This window comes from Pagrus pagrus (genome assembly GCF_965226575.1).
Source record: "Pagrus pagrus genome assembly, chromosome: 9".
Classification (NCBI taxonomy): domain Eukaryota; kingdom Metazoa; phylum Chordata; class Actinopteri; order Spariformes; family Sparidae; genus Pagrus; species Pagrus pagrus.
The window spans coordinates 16,238,176-16,266,153 of record NC_140193.1 but is presented as its reverse complement, the minus strand read 5'-3'; the positions used below and the strand labels follow the sequence as shown (position 1 = coordinate 16,266,153).

Here is a 27,978-nt window from a genome sequence, read left to right as displayed (position 1 = left end):
TCACAGGGAGAAATGACAGCATCTCAGTACTATCCAACTGAATTTATTGACCTAAAAAATAAGACCTCTTAATACCAACAACAGACAGTTTCCATTTTAGACAAACGAACACATTCGATCTGTTCCTCGTCCAGTCATTTACAATATTCCACAGCCATCTTGACACTAGTGCCTGCACCAGAAATTCATTCGTGGACTCCTGTTAAGATGTAGAGAGAGAGTTTCAGGCATTCGTTGCATTGTTCCTTCGGTGCATTGATTTTACATTAAAACTCCCTTTTGAGAAAACACCAAAGCATGACGACTGAAATAAAACAGGTCAACACTGCTGCAATTAAAAAGAAGAGAATGATTCATCTTAAATCAGTCAGGAATGCAAGTTGCCAATGAAACATTTACAGCAGGGCAAATAAAAAAAACATTTTAGTCAATAAAACCAATCTCACTTCCGTCTTTAGCGCTTGAGATGAAATAAGTCTGAACTATGTGATTCATAATTAAGTGCCAGCTCACCAGCACATCCAAAATTCATGTCTCTACACAGTTGCCAGTTTATTAGGTACACCTCGGAAAAAGTAACAGCCTTAAGTAACAATCCTGCAGTAAATCATGTGTTCATGAAGGTTAATATGTTCAGTTTTTTTTAGTGAGAAGTGTGCGATATTTGCCACATATTCGATATTTCTCACAATATCGAATTTCTCATAATATCGAATATTAAACAGCTCTTACAGCACCTTCGGGCTTTTATTTTGAAAAGAAAATGCAGGCAGAGCTTTCATGGCAGCAGAGGCAACGCATGCCAACATTTGAATTAGCGACACACACACAGCGCTTTAACATACAGACATGGATGGCTTAGTTTCTAAGAAGAATGCCAGCTCCCAGATTTGGCAATATTTTGGGTTTAGAGCAGGAGAAAATGGCGAGCCGAGGGATTTTGAATTATTCCATATCACATTATTTTTAGCTTAGTGTGCTGTACCTAATAAACTGACAACTCATTTATAGAAATGATGTTTACCTAATGAAATAATTAAATTAAACTGTATACACTCTGACCATAATCTGAAGACCCTTCTGATCACATCACTGTAGAAGCCATTATTCTGCATCACCTGCAACAATGCCACCACACCATCACCCATCCCTCCACCACCACACCCACCCAGTATACAATTACATCTAAGGCACCGGACGGTAAGTTTTTCATTTGTAAAAAAAGGGACAATGCACATCATTCTTGTGTGTTTCAGGCTGTCACTTTCAGTCTCTTTGGTGCATAATAGCATTCAGGGTTTTTGTGTGAGCTTCTTTATCGCATACATGATCGACTGTATTTTCGATTCTCGCAGGGAAAAAAAAAAAGTTCAGTGTTGGCTTAATATACCTAATACTGCATGTGTTGGTTGTGAAGAGTCGGAGTAGTGAAAACATCTCAAACACAAAGGAGGCACTCGTCAGAACACGGTGCATCTTCATCGTTCCAAGAAGCTCAGTTCACAGTCTGACTGGGAGACACCGTTTCAATGATCCCTCCAGCAGTGGCACGCTGTGGTTTCTCCTCATAGTCCAAACATCCCAGCAGCAGCAGTTCAGTTCAGTTCTTCTATGTATAAAAATAAATTAAAACTCAATGTCATTAGTCTACAAAAACTGCCTGTTAACTGCATACAGTATAGTTTACTCATTTCCTAGTATGCCTATGCATACAGAGTGGCTAGTTTGTGAAGTGGTAGCTCGGACTCAGACGAAGGACCAGAGCTGGTATCTGTCTACGGGGTTGCAGGGGGCCAGAAAGGGATGCTCGTGACGGGCACTCAGACACATGTTCCATCCGGGGATGTAGAGTAACTGGTTCTATATGAACAGAAGAGAAAAGCATTGCTTAAAGGATAAGTTCACCCAAATATGACATCTGGTTTACATACTTCTCTGTGACAGTAAACAGAATATATTTGGGTTGTGGACAAAACAAGACATTTGGGGACTTCTCTTTGGGCTTTGAGAAACACTGATTGACATTATTTCAACATTTTCTCACAATTTATAGACAACTAATTAATTAAGGGACCCAAAAATTAAAATTCAGTCATTATCTGCCACCATGCAGGTGGAAGGTTGGGTCAAGTTTCATAGTCCACAAAACATTTCTGGAGCTTCACAGCAAAGCAGCGTTGCTGCATTCTCCTAAACAACTGAAGTAGACGGGGACTTAATGTAAAAATCAAATCCGTTTGGGAACTTGGGGCTTCTGGAGACTTGGATTACACCTGATGAGTTGTATGGAGCCATGTCATGTTCTTTTGTGCATTGGTTTTTTTAACATTTTAAAACTTCCATTGGCATGAAGACAATGACTGAATTTTCATTTTGGGGTGAAATTAATCTTTAATAAAAGACAACACAAGTATCTGAAATCACAGCACAGAGAATCCAAAAGACCAAACTCACATCCTTCAGTTCCCATTTTTGCTCTGTTCCTACGAATGTGCTCCTGCCTTTATACTGGCAGTCCTCCAGCTTCACAGCCCCCTCTGCCCCGTGCAAACATAGCTCCTTCTGAATGTTGTGTCTAATCTCGTGATGTGTGGAGAGCTCAAAATACTACAGCAAAGGAGACAGAAAAGAAATGCCATCAAACACTGTGTTAAAAAAAAGTGCAATATGTAAGAATGTTATTTTAAAACATTAAGATTTAACTTGAATTATCATTAGAATGTGAGGAAATAACAAGTTTGACGTCATGTTGTCGACGTCTAATTATTGTGTTGCAAAGATATATACTGAAGTTAGCATGCTAACCAGCTAGCCTGGGCATGAAAACCTCCTCCTTCCGGCTTTCTGAAGCTCCTGTGGCAAGAAGTGTAAACAACTCAAACAACACTCCCTCGATGCTCCGAGGCTGCTAGCTGCACGGCTAACCGCGCTAACTAGCTAACAACAGCTACAGTTAGCAGCAGTTAGTGGTTACTCGGGTGATATGCTGCCCCACATTTGTTTGAATTGTCAGTTCTACAGCTGGTCGAGTCTTCCATATTGCACCTTTAAAATGAATCATATTTCTGTAAATCTGACATCAAAGGTACATTTTCCAACTGACCTGGTTTCCTCCTAGTCCGTGACATGGATACATGATCAGCTGTTTCCCTCCCTCATTGTTCTCCCCAGCATCCAGACACGAGTCTTTGCCGACATTTTTCACCTACAGAAAAAGAGGAGGGAAGTCGAAAAGCAGTGAAAGGAAACAAAATGAAAAACTAACATCCAGTGCAAGCTGTTCAAACAACTTTGGTCTCTGGAGTGCTTTCAGTGGTGTCAGATTGGAACTGCTCAGTACCCTCTGGAGATCCTAAGTGGAAACCCACAGTGGCTAGACAGAGCTCTGAGGTTTGGAAAGAGAAAAAGAGCGGGTGGTGGGGCGTGTGTGATCTTACCGAGCCAAAGCGGAGTGGGTTGAGATCAGGCATGAAGACTTCTGGATAAACGTTCTTCAAATACCACGAGAAGCTCTTGCACTGCAGTTGTTCACGGAGGTCCACGCGTCTGGAGATGTCTCCAAAGTCCCTCTGGTAAAACAATGGCATGCAGAAGAGCAAAGCAGCTCTTTTAGACGGGTATGCTCTTGACTTTTGAATTCAGATATGCTCTTTTTATGCTCCATCATTATTGTGAGATATCTGACGAAAACACTGTCAGATACGAAATTGGGTCTCTTCTGAAAGGATGTGAAGGCCCACACAATGTTTCTCCAAATCCTTCTCTAAAAGTTTGACACACTCAGATATTAAGAAAACAAATAAAAAATGTTTTGTGTATAACTATTAAAGGGGCTCTATGTAATCATTTTTTAGCTATTTAAATGTATGAATCACCTTTTATTAGCAATTTGCACAAGTTGTTAAATCTGCTCCGCTAACAGAGCAGCTAGTTTAGAATGAGTCTACAGCTATGCTAGCAGCTCTGTTTACACTACCAGCACAGGCGCTTTGGACTGGGACTGGGCGGCGACTAGCTGGTTAGCATGCTAACTTCAGTATATAGCCCTACAACAAAACACATAGATGTCCTAACTTCAAATTTGATTTTAGTATAAAATCTGAACTCATGGTGGCGCTAGAGTAACAAATAAATTATTAGAATTTATCCTGAGGGTTGAGCAAATATCTGTACTAAAATTCATGGCAATTTATTAGAAATAGTTGACAAGACATTTTACAAAAGACTTAAAATGTCACCTTCATAATGCTGCTGGAGGAAAAGTCAGGGTACCATCAAAGCTATTAGCAATCACTGTGGCAACATGCAGCAAATTAAAAAAAATTAAAAAAATTAATCCAATAGTTGTTGAGGTATCTCAGTTTGGACCAAATTGACCAACCAACAACAGCATCAGTAGAGCCACACGCTGAACTGTCCTGCAATTACTGAAATAAAATGCATGGCTCCATCGCAAAGCCTCAACAAGTATATTCCACTTCAGATTTTCTTTTTCTGTTTTAACTTTGAATATCATCATCGCTTCACCTTCCTAAATTCAATGACTGCATTCTTGCTGTAATGATTCCTTTGACAAACAAATTAACCACGACAAGTATTTCATCACTGTTCCTTTTAAACTGAAGCGTAGCGCCACATTTAAGAGGATCTGCAGGCACCTCACGCTCTTGAATAATGAGAGCACTTACTACAATGACGAGGATGCTGCTCACACTAGTGCACACTGATAGCTACTACAGTGGATTCCTTGAAGCTGTTGACGACGGCGTGTCTGTTTGAAGCCAGCGGGAAAGGGCCGGCCCACTCTGTGAGGTAGAGCCCTGAGGGAGCTGTTTATGGCACCTACGGGACCACATGTTGGGAAACGCTGATAGCCTGTCATTTACCAGGGCAGACTTCCTCCCGGCCCCTTTCCCTCTGCCGGTTAACAGCTTTCAGCCCAAAGCAGCTCGTCTATTTCTCTCCATGTCAAAGGATGGACGCCCTGAGAATTACAATAGTGCAACGCTGTGTTCCTCCGAGTAATTCTACGCTTCCCCCCGCAGAGCAGGTTAAGTAAGCCATGATCAGAGTTAATGCTGGTTGTGTGTGAGTTGGGTTTGCTCAAACTTGTCTGAAGGCGAAGATAATGAGCGGTCTTAAAAAACACTTATGTATGACCATGAGAAGCAGAAGTGAAAGATGAGGGTGCAGAGCGATTTGCTGCATTTGAAAGTAGCACAGACACAGGAATAAAACTGCAATGGTTAATGAATGAGTTGTTCATTTTTTTTCATTAATCGACTATTTTGATGATCGATATATCAGTTTTAGTATTCTTTTTAGGAAAAAAGTAAAAAAGATTATCTAATGCCAGCTTCCTAAATTACTTCTTTACTCCTCTACGTCAGGAAAACTGATAATCTTTGGATTCTGGACATAAGAAGACATTTGAGGACGTCATCCTGGGCTTTGGAAAACAGTGATTGACATTTTTCACCACTTTATAGATCAAACAAATAATTTATTAATCTAACCACAAAGCGAGGAATATGTCTGTCTGTTTGTTATTTGCGTATCTCGCAAACAGATCATCCCATTTACTTCACACTTGACAGGTGTGTTGCTGAGGATCCAAAGATGTGCAGTGCTGAATTTGGTGCAGTGTGGACATGCGTTTGGACACACGTTCAATATTAAAGGGGCAATATGTAGTTTTGGAGAGTGAATTTTAACTCATTATTTTTATATTTACAATATTGTTGAAGTAATAGGAAGGAAAATAAGGTCTAGTTATATAATAGTTTATTCAGTCATGAAAACAAAGAGAGTTTGTTAGAGTTAGCTGTGTAGCAAGTGGTCCTATCAGCTGACTCGAGTATGCCCGGCCTGTGACCTCTGAGCAATGGGGCAGTGTAGCTGCTAGTACAGGAGCCTTGGACTGTTGGGACTAGCTGGTTAGCTCGCTAACTTCAGTAGACATCTCTGCAACACAAAACATAGGCCTAAAGCTCTTTGACATGATGTCAACACTAATATTTCTTCACATTCTGTTGATAAGCTTTGTTAATTTTACAGACTAGAGCTGTAAAACCCTCACATTACCAGACAATCTGTGCCAAAAGCATGTTTTGGACAGGCACTATATCGGCACACAATGATGGAAAGACTAATTGAGAATGAAAATAATCATTAGTTGCAGCCCTACACTGTTTTTTGGAGGTGCTTTAGGGTCAGAAGCAATACGTACATCTTTTGCCAGCTGTGCAGCTTGCTGGTTGCGACGGTAAAAGATCTCCTTGTAGTCGTCCATCCAGACCTCCGCCAGGCGCACCTGGTTACGAGCAATCACTTGCGTACCCTTGGGAAAGGTGTGGGGGCTCTTGGTGCGGAAAACATGACCGACAATGGAGCAAGGCATGATCTCCAGCTGTCCGCCGCACTGCCACACCTGCAGGTTAATGGGAGACAGCAGGAACAGATGCATAATGACACGCCGTCAGACACGCCCTTACAGCCATTTGGATAGAGGAATGATTAACAGGTGAAAGGGCTCGTGACACAAGAATAACCTGCTGCACATCCTGTCTGACGGCATACTGACAGCTTACCCTGAAAGACATTTCGATGTTCTCGCCGCCCCAGATTTCCATTTTTTCATCATAGCTTCCGATACGGTAGAAGTATTCTTTAGAGATGGAGAAGAGCCCGCCAGCAAATGTGGGAGTCCTACAGAGAAATTTCATTCATGATTTCCAACAAGATACAAGAGTTTATATAAATCTTTATCATCTATAATCATGTATTACTTGATAGGGTATGTTTCATCCTTCCTCCTTCGTTTCTCATGATCTGGCAGACTCTCCCACCCGAAGGCGAGGCTCCAGTCAAAGTTGCCCCGGTTGTGGTTCTGGCCATACGGGGACGGCTTCATGAACTCGAACGTATTGAGATCAATCGTGGTGATATCAGGACTCACTACTGCAGTGTAGTTCTCAGCTATCCTGGCCAGCAGAGGCTCCAGCCACCCATCAAAGCATTCACCTGTCGACACACGCAGATCCAACACTGCATTACAACACCTCTCTTAACAATAAGCACTTAGCGGATCATTTTGGAATGATAAGCCGTGCCGAGGGAAAGGCAACCATTGGGTTGCTGTTGACTTGTGGGTGTGTAAAAAGAGGGTGTGGTGAGCATGCGAGTGGTATTTATAATGTGTGAGTAACGTCAGTGGTGTTGACTTACAGTGGGCGTCCAGGAAGGTGAGGGTGTCGCCGGTGGCAACGGCGGCACCCAGAAGGCGAGCGGTGATGAGTCCTTTCCTTTCTCGCTGGCGGACGACACGCACGATGTTCAGCTGCTTAAGATACTCATCCAGCTCGTCCTTCAACACATCTGAGAGGACATTTAAAGCAACATTATGGAACTTTTTTACCTTAAACTAACAGCTTCCAAAAATCATTTTGAGGGTACAGCATCTTGTGATAGGATGGATGGTGTCTCTGTCTAACCCTAACCCCCTTTTTTCAACACATAACACTGTTGTGACGCAATGAGTTTAGTTTGTGGTTAACACCTACATTACGTCTGACATATTGTTATAGACCTGGACAGACTGGTTTTACACAAATTGTGGGGGGGTGCAAAATCTCACAAAATGCCAATTTCTACATAATGTAGCTTCAGTCGATAACTCGTTTTGTCTAGAAAATTAGAAAAATGCTCATCACAACTCTAAAGTGATGTGTTCAAATGACTTATTTTGTCCAACCAACAGTCCGAAACAGAAAGACACTTCATGTACGATCATACGTGACGAAAAAAGCAGCAAATCCTCATATTTAGGAAGCTTCAACCAGAAAATGTATGAAATTATTGTGCTAAAAGTGACTTAAACAGTTAATCGATTATCAAATTATAATCACTGCAGCTCTAATCTTAAGCAGTTATTGCTAAAGTTTAAAATAGATTATATTCACAGTGCTCAGTTTGTAAAGTAAGACTCAAACAGATCGAGAAGACAAAGCTGTCTTCCTCTCATCTTCAGGAGAGCTGTTTTACAGCAGGCCTCCATCTGTGGCCGGCTCCCAACAAATACCTGAGTTCAGACTGATGGACTGAATTCCCTGAAACCTCTCTCCTCTCCAGCATTATGTTTCCCTCCCACATCAGACCTATTTAAAAGAATTTAGTGTGCTTCATTTCTGGTGCTAATTCATCCTAGGAAAGTATTCACTAGCAGCCTCGCTTCCTGTTGTAACCACTCCATGGCCTGCAGAAGGAGCAGGAGCAGCTCCTCTCTGCACGTTTCGTAGCTGCCCACCCAACATGCTGCGTGAAATCGAACCCAAAAGAGAGCAGGGCGGTCCTGAAGGGCCCCTATTGAATTCTTACCATCCACGCTGGCGTCGTCCACCAGGATGATCTCCTTGAGGAGAATGGCAGGGGAGGTGTGGAGGACACTGTACACTGTCCTCAGCAGAGTGCTCCAAGCCTCATTGTGAAACACAATTATCACGCTGGTGGTCGGCAAGGGGGGGCATCGCTTGAAAGTTTGCTCAATACATCTACGGCGAAGAAGGAGAAAGAGCACAAAGATGTGACTGTCCTGTACAGTTCCTGAGTGGCACAATAGTCTAGTTATTACATCTGCAGACTCTCCCCTGTGGGGTGTCCGTTTCAGCTGCGACACCGCATGTGTGGCAGCCTTTGAAATACCTGCCATATCACAGCGGGGGAGACTTTGTAATTCAGCCCAATAAGATAGCCAGTACATGCACGGGCTTTATGTCTGTGTCACGTACTGAATATGCACTGACATTTACTTGGACCTACATGCACTTGGATGTACTGTAATTAGCCAAACACAACTCTCTGAACTGGCCACAGTGACTGGGCAGGCATGCTGAAACAAAGTCCCAGTCAGAACAATCATCTCTGGGGTTTCTGTCTGGGATCAGTTGCAAAAAGCAAACATGATGAATGTGTTTGGGTTAGAGAGTCAGTTCTGTAATACTCCGGCCATATTACAGTGATCTATGTGGGTGTTTTTTAAGTTATATTCTGGGCCAGAACGTCAAGCCATGGAGCAGAAATAGAGGAAAGCCGAGTACTTCTTGTACAGCACCAAAGCTGCCTGCACACCCACTAGATGGTGCAATAACATGTTGTCTGAAAATCAGAATTGAACATTATTTAGTTGAAGTTGCTCACTAGCACCGTGCTATTCGTGAGCTTTTTCATTTGTGTGAATGAGATTGTACAGGCTGACATACTCTGGTGGTCTCGTGTCCGCGCCCAGGTCTCTGCTCAAGGAGATGCGGTCACTGGCATACAGGTTAAAGCAGTGTTTCTCTTCACCCCTCTCCTTCTCCTTCTGCTCCGCGGGGCTCAGCGAGTCTGTGTGGAAAGGTTTCCCAGCTGCTCCTGGAGCGAGAGGGTTCTGAGGCGGCCGCTCCAGAGCCGGCCTGAGCTCAGCGGCTGTGTAGTGACCCGGCGGACAGGAGGCGCCGTCTGCACTGTCCTGCTGACGTACGGGAGCTCTGATCTGCATCTTTGGCATGGCATCCCTGAAGTTATTGACAGCTCCCATCACCATGCCCAGCAAGGTGTCCCGCTTCACCGCCACCTCCTTCAGCCAGGGGTCCTCCAGTTGGCTTTGGCTCCCCACTTCCCATTGTATGAAGAACACGAACGTGACAAAGACGAGGGCCACGATGGCCAGTTTAAGTGGGTGCAGTCGCCTTCGGAGAACTCTGCGGAGGGATGTCATTCTTCTCGACTGGGGAGCAGGCTGTAATAAATACAGATGTGTTTAACCAGCATTACTGTAATTATCAAACTTAAAGGGGCACTATGTAGTTTTGTGAAGAAATTCAAACTCAGAATTTAAATATTTACAATAATAATGAGGTAGTTATACAAACTCAGACATATGTTTATTTTCCATAAGTGAATCAGAGGAAAATAAGGTCCCCAGAACACTGATTGAAGCTAGGAAGGTGGCAGGGTCCGCCAGATATAAACAAAGTAAAACAGCATGAAAATGCGTTGTCCTTTAAGGTCAGTTTGTTTATTCAGTCATGAAAACAAAGAAAGTGTGTTTATTTAGTTTGTTTAAGCATACAAATGAAGATCTTTAGCTTCTGGTTCAAATCTCTTCCCCAAAACTACACAGAGCACCAAGACAACAATGAGATTCACTACATGGCATGTCACTACACTCACATCGTTGAGAGCACTTCTTTTTTAAAATCTTTTTTTTCCATTTTTCATCTTTGAACTAAAAACCAATCACTTGTGAAGCTTGTCTGCTACTCTACAAATCACAAAATCAAAATCGGCTCATGAAATCACCAAAGCAGCCGCAGCTCTGGATTCCTTCAGAGAAAACAAGACCACGTACCATGAGCCGCTGATCTACAGGTTCAGGTGAGAAGAGCCCTTTAAATTGTCCTTGAGGGACTCGATGAATGGCATCCTGCAGTCGCTGGAGATCCTGTGTTCGTCGGCTTGAACTCCAGAGAAACTTTTGAAACGGGGGAGACAAAAAGGTTCGCCCTGTCTTCTTCCTCCTCTCCGCTCAACTTCCGTCTCGTTGGATCCAGGTGGGCTCCCCTCAGGTAGAGGGAGGAGACGCGGTGGTGCGCTTGCGCAGAGAGGACTTCTGCGTGTCAAGATCCATACCTGGGGTACACGGATGAGGAACGAGGCACGAACGACAGCTCTGGCGACGAGTCTCCTCTCAGGACGCCTTTTAAAATAAACGGATCAAACATTAATCGAGACACAACTCTTGGTAAATGCGCGAAAAGTGGTGCGCGGCCACTTTGTGCTGCGGACTGTGCTGCCTCACATTCAGTGACGGTGTCATTAATAGGATTTGTTCAACTGGTCATTCAGCGGGACAGTTGCTAAGTTACAGATAACGGAGGAACGCGGTATACCACCGCACACACAGCCCACCGCATTATGAACACTAAAAAACGCACATGGTCGGAGAAGTTTAAAGCGTCCTTTACGCGTGAGGCGAACAGATCAATGAATCGCAGTCTGAGCTCTCGTTGATAAAAGTTGTAAAAGCACACACTCACCACCGCTCCTCTGTAGTTCAATCCGATCCTTTAGTGTCCCAGGTTTCCTCCAGGACGGACGGTCTTCACAGAGAGTTGGATGGAGCAGTGAGGACGCGGATCCCAGCCGCAGGGAGCCGGCTCTGGTGCTCTGGTGCCCAGTTTGAAGCCTTTCTGCCTTTCACTTGCACAGCGACTCCAACTGTAGCGACTGTGTTCCCCGGCACTTCCTATCCACGGCAGGCATCCAGTTTATTATGTCCATTAAAATGTTCAGTGTCCCTCTTCTTTTTCTTTTTTTTCCTTCTTTCCAGTCAGGCTTGTAAATATTTGACTATGTGGCAACTGTGAGCAGAGACAGTGATGATGTAAAGTGTCTTGTTAAGAGGATGTCTTAATCTTTTGGAAGAAAAGAGAGAAATCAGGCAAAAAGGCAAGTATCATGTTTCTAAATTATTTTATTTATTTTTTAAAAATATACGCTTTACAGTATCACAAATATCAGCATTTAGAGATTTCCTTATGATAATCAGCACAGATTAAACATTTCAGTATTGATTTTCATATAACTGAACTGTAGAAAAGCATTTCAGCGACAATATGTCATCAATCAAATTAAATATAGGTGGCAACATGAAAAAGGGAGAACATTTCATCTTCTGATGAGTAAATCTTAAAAAGGTGCAATATGTAACAATTGGCCACCTGTCGAATTCAACAAACAGGGTGCAGCACATCACCAGAGTGACCGCTAACTGCTGCTAACTGTAGCTGCCGTCAGCTAGTTAGCCCGGTTAGCCATTCATCTGGCACAGGAGCACAGGAGCTTTGGACTGGGCAGGGGCTAACTGGCTTTAGCATGCTAACTTCAGTCGATGTCCCTACAACACAACGCAGACATAACTTCAAAGCTCTTATTTCTTCACAGTCTGTTGATATTTCTAGTTAATTTTTGAATGTTTTCAACTAAAATTATTACATATTGCACCTTTCTAAAAAGTTGTTTAATTTAGACAGTACCGTTCTATGACATCCCCTTGTTTTAATGCTTTCAGATGATATTAGCCTATATCAGATACAGTATATCGGTGTGATGTTGTCCAGTATGTGCAGGTATGAAAACTTTTTTTTTTATACATAGATGCTTGAGGGAAGTCATAATTACTAAATTCCCAGTGAAGTTTATTGTTTCAGTGCACTCATGTCATTTTTGGACAATTGTTTAACTGTAAAATATCCTGCCAACTTTACACATCTTTGTCACAAGTGTGTGATAACCGCATCGGGGGGATTATTACAAAAAATGTGTGTTCTCTGGACAATATATTGATAACGCCATCCACCTTTAAAATCGAGTATTGGTCGGGCTCTAGCCTGAACCCCTCTGCACTGTGTTCTCCCTCAGGATTGCCAGCACCCAACTATTCGTACATGAAAAACAAAATTGCAAAAGAATGTGTTTCAGGGGTTTTCCCAAAGAAATAACACAAAACTGCGCTGATTTTTTTTTTAACTGGACAGTAAAAGCCAAACAATAAAAGTGGATTCAATCAAAGTAACAGAACCACTGGCTTCATCTCTCTCTCTCTCTCACACACACGCACACACACACACACACACACAGTTCCAACACTAAGATCTCAGGGCAGCGCGAGCTTTGTCCAGGATGTCCTTTCTCATTCTTGGGTAATTCGGATGAGCAGCGAGAACCTGTTGACAGAAGCAAAGATGATTCACAGGATGATAAAACACAGATGTAATCTCCTAAACTGTAAACATCCACAGGTGTCTCACCTTATGACACACATCTATGGCATCAACATGCCTCTTTGCTTTTAAGTAGTTGAAAGCAAGCTTGTACCCTGAAATGTAAGCAGACATTGCGTGTTAGAAACATAATTCTTTTAATCCCTTTACAAACATAACTGGACATGTGAGTTCTGGATAACAGACCAATAGTTGGGTTAGTCCGATTTCCATATTTCCAAGCCATTTCATACTTGAGTGCTGCATCACGGAATGCCTGTTCTTTTTCCATTATGTAGCCTGTGTATTCATAAGCTTTGCAGCATGACTGTGGAAAAAAAGGGCAATTATTATCACAAAGACATTTACATAAAAAGGCGCCCACAACATTGTAATGATTTCCAAAATAAGTGCTAAGAAGTTTTGTGTGAACTGGACTGCCTTGTAAACCACATAATACTCAAGCGGCGACAATAGTTTCAGGCTGACCTTGTTATGATTGAGGCATCTATTTAAGAGGTCCCCGGCCATGTCATACTTCCCCGAATGGATGTAGATGTCTGCCAAGAGCAGCCAGCTCTTCTCGAACTCATCGGCGTCAACGATGCTCCAGTTCATCTTAGCTATGCGTTTGAGCTGGTTCCTGGCTCGGGGGGTTTGTTTCAGCATCATATAAGCCGTCGCCATGGCCAACAGTGCCGGCACGTGGTCTTTCTGAATCCAACCAGAGAATCCTGGTTAGACAGGAACCTGATAACACCTCCCCCAATGATCCCACTCCCACTTGTTTACACCAAAACCATGCTGACTTCACTTCAGTAAAATTCACCGTATGAGCAGTGATATACACAGTATATATTATTCTATTAAAATTCAGCCTGATACAGTTTAATGTGCAGTTTATGGCTGAATGTGGTGACTGACATTTAAGGTCCAGTGTGTAGGGTTTAGTGGCATCTAGAGGTGAGGGTGCAGACTGCAACAAACTGAACACCCCTCGCTCACCCTCCCCTTCCAAGCGTGTAGGTAGGAAAACCCAGGGTGTCTACAGGTATCAGACACTTCAATGTAATGTGTTTTAAGACCTTCTTTAAGATAATTTTCATCAAATTTAAGAAGGAAATTTTGGGCAAATTGTCTTTTTTCTTATTCAAGCACTGCAGGTAAGTATAAAGGTAAGTAATATACAGATGGTCCCGTGCAGAGGCAGGTTTTATGTAGGAATATACTTAGAGTGAATTATGTTAATCTACATTTTGCCAACAGGTAAGCAGAAATTAAAAAAGTCAGTATTAGGCTCAGTGATAAATATATGGAACATCAGACTTTAATGCAGAAGAGCTTGACTCATTTTCACAAAATGAAAAGCTGGATTACAGAGATTGGTGATTGTGGCAATTAAGACCTCACAAATTCAAATTCAAGACTATTTTATGACTCTTAAGGGCTAATATTTATAAAACTGAATTTCAACTGATTTTATTTAGAGGGCACATTTAAGAAACAGCTACAGCTGTGCTGTACAGAGCCAAAAATCTGTGAATAAGAGCATAACCCAACAGAAGGTTAATATGTAAAAGTATATTTTAAGACAAGATTTAAATGAGCCAACAGCGGGGGCGGATCTGATAGACAAGAGTAAGTGCCCACTCATGGGGGGAAATGTTGGGTCTCTGTAAATTCATTAAACAGTATGGTCTAGACCTGCTCCAGTTGATTAGTGTCATGAGATAACTTTTGTTATGAATTGGCACTATATAAGTAAAGTTGACTTGACCCACAGTCAGGGGGCCATGACTGTAAAAGTGCCTCTCACCTCTAAGTTTAAAGTTAGAACGCAGGACAGCCAAAACACCAGTGTCAGACAATGTAGTGTAAGGGCATTAGAGGTCTGTGATTTAGGATGGGGCTAGTCCATTTAGGGTTTTATAAAAGAACAGTATAACCTTCAAATCAATCCTAAAGTGTACTGGAAGCTAGCGAGGGGTGGCTAGAATGGAAGTAAAGTGGTCCCTCTTCCTGGAACCACTCAGGAGCCTGGCAGCTGCATTTTGATTTCTGTAGACATTAACACATTTTAAGACTTTTTATGGTCCTGCAGACACCCTGGACCCTATGTTGGCCGCTTTAAAAGACTCTCTCCTGAGCAGGTGTTTGTTTTGTCCATTCTGCGCTACTGTACTGAAACATGGTGGTACAACATGGCGGCCTCAGTGAAAGAGGACTGGCTCCTTCTGTAGATATAAAGGACTCATTCTAAGGTGACGAAAACACAACAATTCCTAGATTTCAGGTGATTATACATAAAAAATAACTAGTAATAAACTAGTATAACTAGTAATAAAATATGAATATTATATTACACACAGTGGACCTGTAAGAGAGAGTCTGATATTATGCACCAGCTCCTGGTGGAGGTGTATTTACACAGGAGTGATGGTGTGTATCATGAGTGACGTGTCTCATGCACACCATCTGGAGTGTACTTGCCTCATTGTTTGCAATCTCTGTGAAAACACTGAGTGCTTTCTCAACATTGCTCTTCTGCTTAGAGGCCAAAAGGCAGTAGTTCTCCAGGATGCGGAGCTGTATGTGTCCGCCTGGCGTCTGAGGCTTCAACTCCTTCAGCAGCTTCTCGGCTGTTCTCACAGTGAGCTGCTCTGACTCCTGCTTCTCTGTGGAGTTCCTGATGAGAGACAAGGGTGAGCGTTGGAAGGAAGTCTGTCGGTTTTACAATATTAAGAAAATATTACAATATAACACTGCCACTCACCCAATTTCACCATCTAAACTCTCAAATACTTCTCCTCCCATGGTGTTATTGTCGGGGTTCAGGTAGATTTCAATCATGTTATAAATGGCGTTTTGGCCCCAGTCGTTGTCTTTCCGCGCTTTGTTGAAGTGTTGCAGAGCATCGTTAGGCTCTCCTGTGAACCTGAGCAGCAAGCGCAAGTTCAGTCACTTATCCTAAAACAAATGTCACCTCACTCCAGAGGAAGTGCTCATCCAAACTTACCAAAGATAAAGTCCTTTGCAGTAGTTGAACCCAGGGTCAAACTTGGTCCTGGAAGAATGTTTTTCTGCCATATCAATAAATCTTGGAATTTCTTCCAACTTCCCAGCCCTCCTCAACAGGTCAATAAGACGTGATAGTGTCAGGTAGTTGTCTGAAAGCAACAGGTGCAAGTTGTTATGTTTTCTGATTAGAGTCAACTCGCTTCACATTCACTGCAAAGGAAAAAAGTGAAACGTGGCTGTTGCACCTGGTTTGCGTTCCAGGAGTTGTTGAAAGTGGAAAACCGCCTGTTCGTAGTCCTGCTTCCTAAACATAATGTCAGCTATCATCTAAGGACAAACACATGTAAGAAATAACGTCTATAAATTAGTTACAAAAACATGTTAGGAACAAAAGTGGAGAAAAGCAGAAGGAACAAACCAGAGTTGCATCTTCATTGAACTGGTCACTCTTCAAAATGACGCTGCATTGCTCCTGGCACGCATCAACCTCATTGAGAGTAAGGTACAACCGAGCCAACTCCAGCATCACCTAGGAACACAGGGTGCATTCAGGTAAATTCATGTGACAAAACTCTCGGTGGAATAGTGTAGGGCAGATAAAGCAGACTGTTCGCTTAAATCAAACTATCAACAACTGAGATCTGAAAAATCTCAGAAACACAAGCAGCAGACTCTAAAAGATGCCAGTGCTTGTTAACCACAGCTGCAGTGAGCACACAGGACGTTTTTCATTCAGCTGCACTGACCTTGCGATCAGTCTCACAATACACAAGAGCTTCTTTGTAGAATTTGACTGCTCTCTCATAGCCCCTCTGACTTGTGTAGTGTTTAGCGATCTCGGCGCAGATCTCGGCAGCGAGCTGCTTCTGTACGGGGACGGCGTCGGGCTGCTCCAACTGCACCCGCTTCAGCACCTTGGCCTGCACGTCTCGGGCCTATATGCGGCGAAAGCACAACCTTATTTTGAATACAGCAAGAATAACAAGCATCATCCTTATCACTGCTGTAGAAACACGTTTGAGAATATTGGATTTCACTATATGTCGCATACTTTTAAGTTACTCTATTTCTGGCAATAAGTTCTCATTAGAAATAATCATGCAAAAGTATTTTTCTCACAGAGCTACATAACAGGAACCACTTACTCTCTGTAGGGAAAGTAAGGCTTCCTCATTTTTATCAACCTTATTTTGGATCTTTGCCAACAGGACCAGGTAACGGCAATCATCTGAGAGTGCCAGCAGTTCATTTCCTGGGTTAGAAACACAACAGAACAATTATCAACTATAAACAATCAGTAAATATTTTATCTAAAACATAATAGAGAGATGTTTTGATGGAACTGATTGATTGAAGCAGTTTGACTACTTTGCTTTTTTTTTTTTCCATCTTTGCATCAAGTTATTTGCATCACATATGTGCACAAACTATTACCATGACTTGATGTATGTAGGACTGAAACCGGCAAAATCAAAGACAAATAAACTGAAAGGCAAAATAATACAGAAATCAATATGTTAATAAATAAGTAGATTGATTAAAAATGAAAAATAAAATGAGAAAAAAATAAACAAATTATTAAAAAACATACCAATGATTAAATGTCGTATTTCTTTTTTATAAATTAATGAATGTCTCTTTTATTGCATTTAATGACAATGGCAATATATTTACGAGCCATGATCCATTTATTTCTTTTTATCTTTTTTTGATTTAGGCAGTTGCACTCTTGAACTCTGAAACTTTATTTATTTACATTTCCTTGTTAGTCTTTGATTTTGGCAGATGCAGTCCTCACTGTGTGTGAAATACAGTGACGTCTTAAGTACCTGGTTCGTGTGCCAGAGCGTCATGAAGGACTCTCTCACAGCGCTCGTACTGCTTCATCTTCATCAGCAGCTCAGCCAGGTCATAGCGCAGGAAGTTCTGTTGCTCAGTCTTCAGGGCCACTTCATAGTAATTTATTGCCTGTGTAACAGCAGTCTTGTGTAAACACTGTTTTTTTCTGAGTGAATTATGTTTATCTATAAATGAGTGTACAAAACAAACCTTGACGTAGTTATGGGTCTTGACCAGGGCCTTTCCGATCTTGCTGGCTAAAGCACCATCTTTGGGGTTTTTCTTCAGAGCTTGCTCATAAACCTCAATGGCTTTCTCTGGCTGAGGATAAACACGTCACACGGAAAGTGGCGTCACATTCTGGAATTGCTTTGAAGTTTTTGTAAATATTATTCGGGAAGTCTAATTCATTTCATTATTTACAGATTGTTGTGAACATGTGGTAAACACCTGAAGTTTTAAATGTGCTGTAGGCTTCAAAATTTAGAGCTGGATAAAGAGAAGATTTCTGATGGTTGAGATAGGAAGATCTATTTCTGCCTTGAGTGACGCCATCTTACCAATCATCACAACCAGACTATGTGTTAACACGCCTGAAGGATTTGATGGGAGACTCGGCTCACCTCCCATCAAATCGTGCGTATAACCTCACTCATCTGACAACAATCACTTAGGAGCAGGCACACTGTGTTTCTTTCCATTGTCAATCATTACTGAAACTGGACAACTTTCTGATGAAACTTCTGGCTATTTTTTAACCTGGACTATCAGTGAATGGTATGTTGTTTGTTTCAGTTAACCTATTTTCCGACTACAGGGTGCGACGACTCAATAATGTATAAAAAAAATCAGCTGATGATTGACTTTTCCTCTATTATTTAACATTCAGGGATGTGCATGAATGAGAATATTATTTCCTGAAATTATTACTCGAGTGTTGCCAGGTTGATGCTTATTTCCTTTTTACCTGTGGGTGAAACAAATCCTGTTCCTCCTTTTAAGCCTATATAAAATAATGTGTCATAGTCTTCTGCTGTAGTTCCCACCAACCTAACCTAACATGTAATGTGCAGCAAACCATACCCTGCGACCTAACATGGAGCGGATGATTTTAAAGCAGACATATTATGCTCTTTTCCAGGTTAATAATGTTAACTATTCCTTTCACATATCTGTTTTAGCGTTATTTTTTAACAGTTTGCTCTACCTCTTTATTCTTAACACATTATTTTCCAGGGAATTAAATGTCATTCATGTCATGTCATTTTCATGTTTGAGATGTCAACTTGAAAACTTTCTAATTATCCAGGTTTTCCAGGACACAGAAAAGTGTCAATAGGCCAAGGTACTGAGATAAATACGTATTCATTTTGCCAAGAGGGGAAGTGTTTGCTTTGTTAATGCCCAACGGTGAAAGTAAACAGCAAGGCTCCTTTATATGTACGCAGAAAACAGTAGTTACATTACACAGAGGACACATATTTGTGTACCTCCTCTATTTATAATCTCTGTGTGAAGGACAGCTTTTCACTCCAGCTTTGAGTTAACCAATATCCACAAAAATCAGTGGTTATGGGATTAAAAAAAGAACATCTCATGAGACACAGATGAATCACATCTCCCACTTACCTCTTGAATGTTAATGTAGGCATCACCTAGTAAGAGGTATGTGTGAGGGCTGGGCAGCTTCTCCACCATTTCTCTGGAGTAAAAACAGAGATATCACATCACATATGGCGTACTTCATTATGCAGACTCTGCTGGTCTGAGGTTCAGTCATGCTTTACTACGTCTCAGCTGTTGATACAAGAAGCAGCAGAGAGCAGCAGAAGACTGGAATGCAACTGTGCACGTCTTCTTTTCTGTATAAATGGCTTCAGTTAAGATTTGATTTGATTTACTTTATGTTTTGCGGTCTTCTAAATCCTACTACTGACTCAGCTGGATGAAATGTCGGTTGAATATCCTGGAGTCATGTATTTAATTAAGTTTCAGCCAAACATTTACGATGTATTAGGTTTCAGATGGATTTGATCATGGTATTACTTCAAGATCACTTAAGACTTCAGTATGCTCTTTTTGTTCATTTGGATCCAACTTGAGTGCTCACCTGTAACAGCTGGCGTACAGACGTTTCTCTTTTCTGTGGTTCAGATATATGTCTCCCATTTTCTCCTTGGCTTGGATGTAGTAGGGCTGCTCGGGAGTAATGTTTCTGAGCATATTCAGCGCCAGCTCGGTGTCACCACGCAGCAGAGCCAGGTCCGCGTTGGCAATGGTGACGCGTAGCTCCTCGGGGGTTCCCGAGAACTCATTGATGGCATCCTGCATCACTTTTGCTGCTTCATGCTGAAATATTAACCTTTTCATTAGTTTGTACTCAAAGCAAACGTAAAAACATTTATAAAAATAAACAGGATGGTATGTGAAAGCCTTCTTCTATCAAAACTCATTATTTTACCTGTTCTCCATTGAGCCACAGGGCCTCAGCTAACTCCAAGAAGACAGAGACACAGTCAGCAGGACTCAGCTCGATCTTCTTGTTCTTAGACTTGGAGGAGGATCCGGCTCTGCGGACACCTGGAAGACTCATGGCCATCTGCAGTGTCTGAATAGCCTCCGTCAGCTCGCCTGTTTTCTTCTTAGCCTGAGCCTTGATCAGGTGGTACAGCGGGTGCTCTCGGATCTGGAATGCACAAAAAGTTACAAACCATTTGGCCATGTAGTCCCTGCAGTCAATGAGCCAGATCAAAACAATGTTGGAGTGTTGTCATTTAACAAAACACACTGATGACTTGTCAGTGCTGACAACATCTTTAAAGTTCCCTTCAGTGGAGACAATGTATATTAACTGGATGTGACTTTTAATTTCATCCTTTACTGTATTAATATGGCATATCCGCTATTTACATGTTGCCGTTGTTCCAGGAACATCATAATTGATGGATCATCATTTTAACTTGAGAAAAAGTGACAAAAACTGCATATGGAGCAATGTGTTGTGGTTGAGTTGGTTTGTTATACGAATGAATCACTCATAGACCGGACTGACAATAAACAATTTGAATCTTGAAATAACCACATTTTTGAAAGGATAACTTCTCCAACTTTAATGAGGTAATAATACAAACTCAGAAATATTCATTTTTTCCATAACTGAGTAAACAAGCTGTTCTCAGAGGAAAATAATGTCCCCAAAACACTGTTTGAAGCTAGAAAGGTGGCAGGGTCCGCCAAATATAAACAGTATGAAACTGTGTTGTCCTTTAAGGTCAGTTTGTTTATTCAGTCATGAAAACAAAGAGAGTTTGTTTATTTAGTTTGTTTAGGGATAAAAATTAATTCAATGAAGATCTTTCTCTTCTGATTAAAATGTTTTCTTAAAAATTACACAGTGCACCATTAAATACACCAACACAGCAGTATAAGATCATGCATATTAATATAATAAAAAATATCATATGTGTATATATATATATATATATGCTAACATGCTCCTAATTATTACTAGTAAAGGCAACAGTGCTGCAATGTGTTTGCACATTTTCTGTGGGTCAAATAAAAGCCTGAACACACGCTGTCTCATAAACATTTAGGAGCCAGTAATACTGTCCACGTTGATGGTGATCTTACCTCAAAGTTATGGCTCAGGCAGAGTTCAAGAGACTGGGAACACAACGTGAAGTTTCCCTGCAGCAGATGGATCTGTGCCATTAGCAGATGAGCGTCTGCGTGGGAAGGACACTGGTCCAGACAGTGTTGTAGACTGCTCTGTGCAGCGTCAACGTCACCTGAACAAACAGAAGCAATGCAGCTGAAAGTAGCATTTGTAAAATAAGACAATTTTTAATAAGAAACCAAAAAATATTTTTAAATGTGGTGCTCTCACCAGACTGATATCTGACTTTGGCGAGCAAGAAGACCCCTTGAGGGAGACCTGGCACAATCTTGACCACAGTATCTAACAATGTGGCACAGTGCTGGAGCTGAGGAGCAGGAGGCTGGCCCTGGGCTGGAGGCTAAAAGAAGAAAAGGTAAAAGTTTGATGTACTCATTGCAAGAGGATTAAGTATGCATATCCCTACCATACTATCCCCAAATGTGTGTAAAATAGAACAAAATCTTTAGTGACTAAACTATATACACAACTGACTGACGCTCTCTTGCACTGCTCTATTTTAAGGCCCAGAACACACATTTCAAGGATGAATGGCCACACTGTCATCGCTGAGCCTCCCAGTCATACCTTAGCAGGACACAGCGCAAGATACTCCTTGACAATCTCCAACAGGAAGTCAGGGTTCAGCTTCTCAAAGTACTGCACTCCCAGAGGAAGACCGTGCAGGTTGGAGAAGTGTGTGTCCACGGCATCATTCAACAAATTGGTCACCTCTTCCTGGGGCCGGCGCTTTTTAACTGCCAGAATGGCACGCAGGTACAGCAGCTCCTAATTGAGTAGAATTAAGAAATGAACCATCCTGCTTATCCTGTCATGTGCTTTTGCTTAATGGGTTTTTTAAACCTTTTTTAAAGCACAATAATGATTTTAAACCGTGATGATTTTTTTCTAGGATATTCTTGATTGAATTAATGAGATTTCATGTTGTTACCCCTGATTTTCCAATAGATTGTTGAATCTCGGTGAGAAATTCCAACTGTTGTTCTGCGTCTTCAAGGTGGCCTTCTATCAGCTGGCAACGAATTATACCTGCAATCCAAAAATAACAATGTTATATCTTCAGAAATAAAAAGTCTATGTATGGACCCTGAGTGTCTTGTAGACAACAGATTAGGAATTGTAACACGATACCAGTCAAAGCAGTGACACTTGTCTCATCCAAAGTCATGGCAGTCTTGTACCACTTCATAGCCTCCTTGATTCGGCCCTGAAGCACCATCTGGTAGCCCAACTCTGTGGCTAAATCGGAGTCCCCTGCTGCCACAGAAAAGGCTCTGTCCACCATCCTGAATGTCTGCTCAATCACTTTATCATTCCGTCCACACTACGACAAAATGAGAAATGCAGTAAACGCTGACATTCAGTGCAAGTCAGACAACTCCTCGTGAGGAAAGATGACCAAAAAAATTAAAGTAAAGAATACTGAATATTGTCTTACAACGCGGGTGAAGGCGAGAGACATCCTGTAGAAAAGCTCTGGGTTGTGTGGCTCCAAGATCTCCAAGCTGCTGATGAGGTTTGAAAGCTGCTTTACTGACTGCAGAGGGGGAAATAAAAACAGTTTCTGTAAACTGATCAGCACTTGGCCACAGCTCCATTACAAATACCAGTATATAAACTCTAAAGAATGAACTTTTACCTCCGTAATATCTCCATCTCTACATAGAGAATGTAGAGCTAGCATCCGTAGTGCCTCCAGGTTATTTTTATCCTTCTGTAAAAGCCTGAAATATGACACAAGGTGCTGTGAATAAAATCCATCTTCTACACTTAACAAACTTGTATTCCTTTGATTGATAGTAATAGTATATCTGATACTGCTACAGTACTATGTTGAGCTCCCACACAAATAACATTACAACTAAAAGGAACTGTCAAGGCTGCCAAAGGATGTAAGGTATACTGTATGGTGCAGCCTTCCAGTGAGGGCACCACGGCGGCTCTGAGCTTGGTGCAACTTGAGTAATCACTCAGCAAAGCTGAAGCAGCGAATCCTTGGAATTGTGTGAGACTTCTGCACTTTGGCTCAAAGGCCTTTTTATGCTGTCTAACACTGGCCCAGGTCCAGCGGGGTGAACACAAACAATGGCTTAATCAGTATGCACTGGTTTGAGGCATCACGCTAGTGTGTCATTTGCACTTGAATGCTGAGCCATTAGTAAATGCAGACTGTGTTTTTTCTTACATCCCTGGTGGTGCGCTGATGATAGATGATAACCAGAGATTTGCGAAACTCACTTGTGCTCTTATTTTGAACACTGTACAAACTAATTATACTTGGTTAGGGCTAGGTAAAGATCGTGGCTTGGGTTAAAATGAGGTTAGTTTCAGTTGTTTTTTGTGTTTTATGATCTTACCAGAGACATTTCATCCCTTTCTTAAGATTGTATTTAGGGACTGGGGAAGGGAGCTCAGATAAGCTTGCACTAAGGTCCTCCTAATGTTTGGTATTAACAGCCGTTAATCACAAGTTGACAGCTCTGAGAACAGGTGTGAACAGACCCAAGATGCACTGAGGACGCATTTGACATCTGGTCACACAGACCACATTTAAAGGTGGTCTGGGCATCATATGACTACATTCTTTTAGCAGTGTGTATGCACATGTGTCCTGGGCCGGTTGAAGGACCTTCTACTCAACTGACGTCCTCCACGAAACAATAAGGAGAAGAAGAAACCACAACAACATGCAATGGACTACACAGTGTGATTTCAATGATGTTCACTGTAATGAAAACTATGCGTTTGGGCTCTCTCAACCTGCCAATGTTAGCAGCTGATATTAAGATCCGATCACAAGCGTAGTTCCAGGTGTGGAGTAACAGACTATCAAGTTGTGATTGGATCACTAAGGATGGATGTTACTACCAGGTCTGAACTCCCTGTGAGAGAGATGTGGCCTGTGAATGATTTGGGAGAAAACATCCTTACCATTTAATCACTTACCTTTGTGCTGCATCTATGGTTTGCTCCCAATCTTGAAGGCTGAGCAACAGTTTCATCTTCTTGATGAGAGCAGGCAAGAACCCTGGGAAACTAACAATGACCTGGTTAACCATCTCCAGTGCTCCAGAGAAGTTCTGACGATATTCATAGTATTGTGCCTAGGACAGACCAAACATCAGTTAGTCATCATACAACACAGGCTGGTACAAAACATGATAATTACTTTAATTTTCAATATGAATGAAAATCTTAATATCTAAGTAGAAACCAGAGCAACTATGGATGCCATATTTCCAAAGTTACACAGGAATAATATGATATGATGAACAGAACAGCTGAGCTAAAAACTATAATACATCAATCACAGTGATGGCAAGGGACAAATTAACACAGTAAGTACTGTAAAAGGCATAGGAAATATGATGATGGCATGGTAACATTTTCAGCTGTGGCCGAGGAAGACTCTTTACTATGGATGTGCAGTTCCCATCTCACCTTTCCCATCAGGGCGAAAACATCTGGTCTCTCTTTCAGTCCCTCATCAAAGTATTTTCCAGCCTTTCTGGCATAGGCGTCTTTACCAGATGTCACATCTATCCAGGCTTTTAGGATTATCCCCTGAACAAGACATCAGTGCAAATTTTACAGAAGTGCAAGCCAGAACGCCCTGCTTATCATTATACATGCACGCCAAGATTTACATAAAAATAGGAAAAAGTAATATTGATGCATTTCTCAAACATATCTCACCTCTCTAGAGCCATTGGAGAGTTTGATCATTCGCTCTGTGTACTCCCTCGCCTTATCATTGCGCCCTAATAGCCAGAGAAACATCCCAGCATAGTACAGACTTTTGGGAGATGCACTTTTGCGGTCCTCTTTGACCTTAGCGTCAAGTTCTTGAATGACTTCTCTGTCTGTGAATACAAAGACACAAGACACAATTTATTACCAAAAAAGTGTGACTGATCCTTTAAACAAGCCTGAGCAAGGAGCCAGCCTGGACTATGTTGGCTTACCTGGGTTTGTCTTTTTCTTCTCAGCATAGACGAGGGCCATTAATGTGCAGAGAGACACATCTCGACTATCTTTTATAGCGTCCAACTCGACTGAGGCTTCTTGAATTTGATCTGCAGTGGAAAAAGAAAATACAAGTGCATATGACAGATGGCAAAGAGACAGAAGAGCTATTACTTTATATGAGTTCTTCAGGCTTACCTTGCATGAGGGTACCATATGCATGGAAAAAACTGTAGATAGGTGCATTGCTGAACTTCCTCTGAGCAGCTGCTGCAGTGTTTACAGCGTGGTTGAAATACTTTTCATAGCAGTAGTGCCTGATTAAAGCCTACGGAAAAACAGAGAAGACGAGTTTAGAGGTGGTTATATTAGCTAGTGGCAAATAACGGTGTGTAAAATAAATGTTGAATCCAATGTTCTATTCTTAACAGAACAAAATAACACGCTAACCAAATATGAAAGAGAAACCCTGTGTTTAGCTTTATTAGCATTATGTTAGCTAACTTAGTTCACGTTAAATTCGTCATTATCGTCACTACCAACAGCTACTACAACTGCTAAATGTTTTGAAAGGTCTGACGAAATGCCCTCTCTAATATAAAACCAACTAGGTAACTTCTCTTTATCATTTTGCCACAATTCCGACTGGCTAGTTTGCACATTTATTGTACTATTAACGTCAGTTAACGAACTTAGACTGGATCTCCAGGTTGCTTTTACTGTACCAGGAGCCTCCGGTGCTGTATCATTAAACTATGTTCGCTTACCAACGCTGTGTCTTCATCCTCCATCTTGGCTGAGACCTTGTTGTGCTTAAACAACCACTGACGTGAGAATAATTCACTGGTTTGCCCTATCTGAGCTGTATTTGAGCATAAGAACGATGTTATTGCAGTTTTCGTGGTGTTTTCGCCATCTTGCACCAACGTAGCGTTGCCCGGTAACTAAGTAACAGCTACGTATTAGGGGGTTATTTACTCCCTGTAATTGTCCTTTCAGGCAGCACTTCCTCTGACAGCTTGCGCATTCCGCCTCCTTAATTGTGATTACCAGATCAAACCCACAACCGTTTGTTTATGTTGTCTCTAAATCCCGTGTCAAACATTTATTTGACGAAGTTTGTCGGGCGATGTTTGGAAAGTATAAGGCGTCTAAGCCTGGTGCGAAGCCTGACAGACGAAACTCAGGGTACACAGACTCCAATTTTAAACGCGAGTCTTGCTACTTTGGCCTTTTTATCTCCAGGTGGCGCAATCATACTTTGTGAAATTGTTATACTACTACTACTACTACTACTACTACTACTACTACTACTACAACTGTTAATAATTATAATAATAATAACAATAATAATCCCATAATAAAAAAAATCTAATATTTTTTTGATTTTTAAATTTAGCAAGTAAGATTTTATAAGGTATCATGCTGTGGGTTCCAGGACTTATTGCATGCCAAAGTTAAACCTACTTTGAATACATGGAAACGATTGAAGGATTTCACTGGCAGTGTTTGGATTAATGTGGTCAGCAGGCCTGCTGTTGGGCTGGCACTATATCTGCCAGACCTAAACAATAAACCATTCTCAGGTTAGGAAAGACATTCAAAGGTATGTCAACATCTTCTTCTCATTTTTGTTATGTTGTATATGACATGTCATTGTTCAGCTCATCCACACAACACAACAAGAACATTTGAAAATTTCCACTTATTAAAGGTGCAAAATGTAAGAATTGGCAACATGTCAAATTCATACCACAAACAAACCACCAGAGCAATGACTAACTGTAGCTGCCATTAGCTAGTTAGCTCAATTAGCCATGCAACTAGCACCCCCATTAGCTGACTCTACCCGGACTGTGAGTTTGGAGTGTCATACCACTTTTCCACCAAAATTAAAACACAGGTTTTTTAAACGCGGGTCAACCCGCATAAAATCGACTATTGACCCCATTTCCACTTCCCACAGGCAAGGCAGCTCATCTGTGATTTTTATCCCAAGCATCATGTTGTACGTCACTGACGTCATGTTTCACGAAGAAACAGAAACAGTTGTAACAGAAGAGAACTGTTATTTCATCACATCCTGTTAATAATTTTAATTATTTTAAAATAAAACTTTTACATATTGCACCTTTAACACATCTTTACATTGTTTACCTTGTGCAGTGGAAAAATGTTTCCATCCAGCCAGCTGTGATTGGTGGCCCAGTGTTATTATGTAACCCGCATTGACTGTTAAGCATGAATTTGTGTTCATATGTCTACAGTGTTGAGTCCATGGCAGGAGCAGTCAGTGTCCAGCATGGGTGCAACTGTTCCAGGAGAGACTATTCTATGCCGTGTCAGATACTATTTAGCACTAGCTCTGGCACATAATCATTACTCTCTGCAGCACACATCAATGGGAGAGTAAATCAGGTTGGTATCGAGCTCTGAGCATGTGCAGCAATGGGAACTGTCTGTGTGCTCTATCACACAATTTGGCAGCACTGAAATCATATTGTTAGAAGTTATTTTTTTACCAGAAATACAAATGATAAACTATATTTTCCATTTAAATGGGCACTTGGTTGTTTTGGAGAAGAAATTCAAACTCACAACTTTCATATTTGCAATATCAATGAGTTAATAATGCAAATTCAGAAATATTTATTTTTCCATTACTGAATAAACAAG

General features: G+C 41.5%; 2 protein-coding genes across 5 annotated transcripts; both read right to left on the bottom strand.

Moving 5' to 3' along the window:
* Positions 1–27: 27 nt before the first annotated feature.
* On the bottom strand, positions 28–11,260 carry galnt3 (UDP-N-acetyl-alpha-D-galactosamine:polypeptide N-acetylgalactosaminyltransferase 3 (GalNAc-T3)). Of its 4 annotated transcripts, none has more exons than XR_014623235.1 (12): positions 10,388–11,043; positions 9,258–9,775; positions 8,377–8,549; positions 7,228–7,377; positions 6,789–7,023; positions 6,591–6,708; positions 6,230–6,430; positions 3,438–3,569; positions 3,104–3,205; positions 2,455–2,607; positions 1,391–1,860; positions 28–199 (listed from the first exon to the last, which is right to left on the bottom strand). XR_014623235.1 is itself a non-coding variant. In XM_084361673.1 (12 exons), exons 1-11 carry the CDS (start codon positions 10,388–10,390, stop codon positions 1,747–1,749), a joined length of 1,899 nt encoding a protein of 632 aa, XP_084217799.1. In that variant the 5' UTR covers positions 10,391–11,044; the 3' UTR covers positions 28–1,609; positions 1,714–1,746. The 4 variants fall into 4 exon arrangements, 3 of the variants coding, with proteins under 3 accessions (XP_084217799.1, XP_084217800.1, XP_084217798.1); XM_084361673.1 differs by having other exon boundaries at positions 28–1,609; positions 1,714–1,860; positions 10,388–11,044; XM_084361674.1 differs by lacking the exon at positions 10,388–11,043 and adding an exon at positions 11,076–11,260 and having other exon boundaries at positions 28–1,860.
* Positions 11,261–11,494: 234 nt separating this feature from the next.
* Positions 11,495–26,257, bottom strand: ttc21b (tetratricopeptide repeat domain 21B). Its single transcript, XM_084362994.1, has 29 exons — positions 26,070–26,257; positions 25,501–25,630; positions 25,302–25,412; positions 25,033–25,199; positions 24,778–24,900; positions 24,283–24,440; positions 22,976–23,060; positions 22,775–22,873; positions 22,468–22,660; positions 22,268–22,365; positions 21,904–22,104; positions 21,547–21,676; positions 21,291–21,448; positions 20,119–20,343; positions 19,768–20,006; positions 19,287–19,359; positions 17,868–17,978; positions 17,648–17,786; positions 16,964–17,070; positions 16,565–16,753; positions 16,237–16,347; positions 16,064–16,145; positions 15,817–15,967; positions 15,574–15,735; positions 15,291–15,486; positions 13,290–13,514; positions 13,008–13,128; positions 12,849–12,916; positions 11,495–12,764 (listed from the first exon to the last, which is right to left on the bottom strand). Exons 1-29 carry the CDS (start codon positions 26,091–26,093, stop codon positions 12,687–12,689), a joined length of 3,954 nt encoding a protein of 1,317 aa, XP_084219120.1. The 5' UTR covers positions 26,094–26,257; the 3' UTR covers positions 11,495–12,686.
* Positions 26,258–27,978: the final 1,721 nt, after the last annotated feature.

Coding starts and splice junctions, on each gene's coding strand:
- galnt3 (XM_084361673.1), bottom strand. Junction 7,024..7,227: donor CACCTTCCTGGACGCCCACT/GTAAGTCAACAC, acceptor GTGTGTCGACAG/GTGAATGCTTTGATGGGTGG. Junction 6,709..6,788: donor GATGAAACATACCCTATCAA/GTAATACATGAT, acceptor ATTTCTCTGTAG/GACTCCCACATTTGCTGGCG.
- ttc21b (XM_084362994.1), bottom strand. CDS start 26,093: ATGGAGGATGAAGACACAGCGTTG. Junction 24,441..24,777: donor TTTTCGCCCTGATGGGAAAG/GTGAGATGGGAA, acceptor GGTCTGTCCTAG/GCACAATACTATGAATATCG. Junction 20,007..20,118: donor TGTGGCTCAATGGAGAACAG/GTAAAATAATGA, acceptor TTAATATTTCAG/CATGAAGCAGCAAAAGTGAT.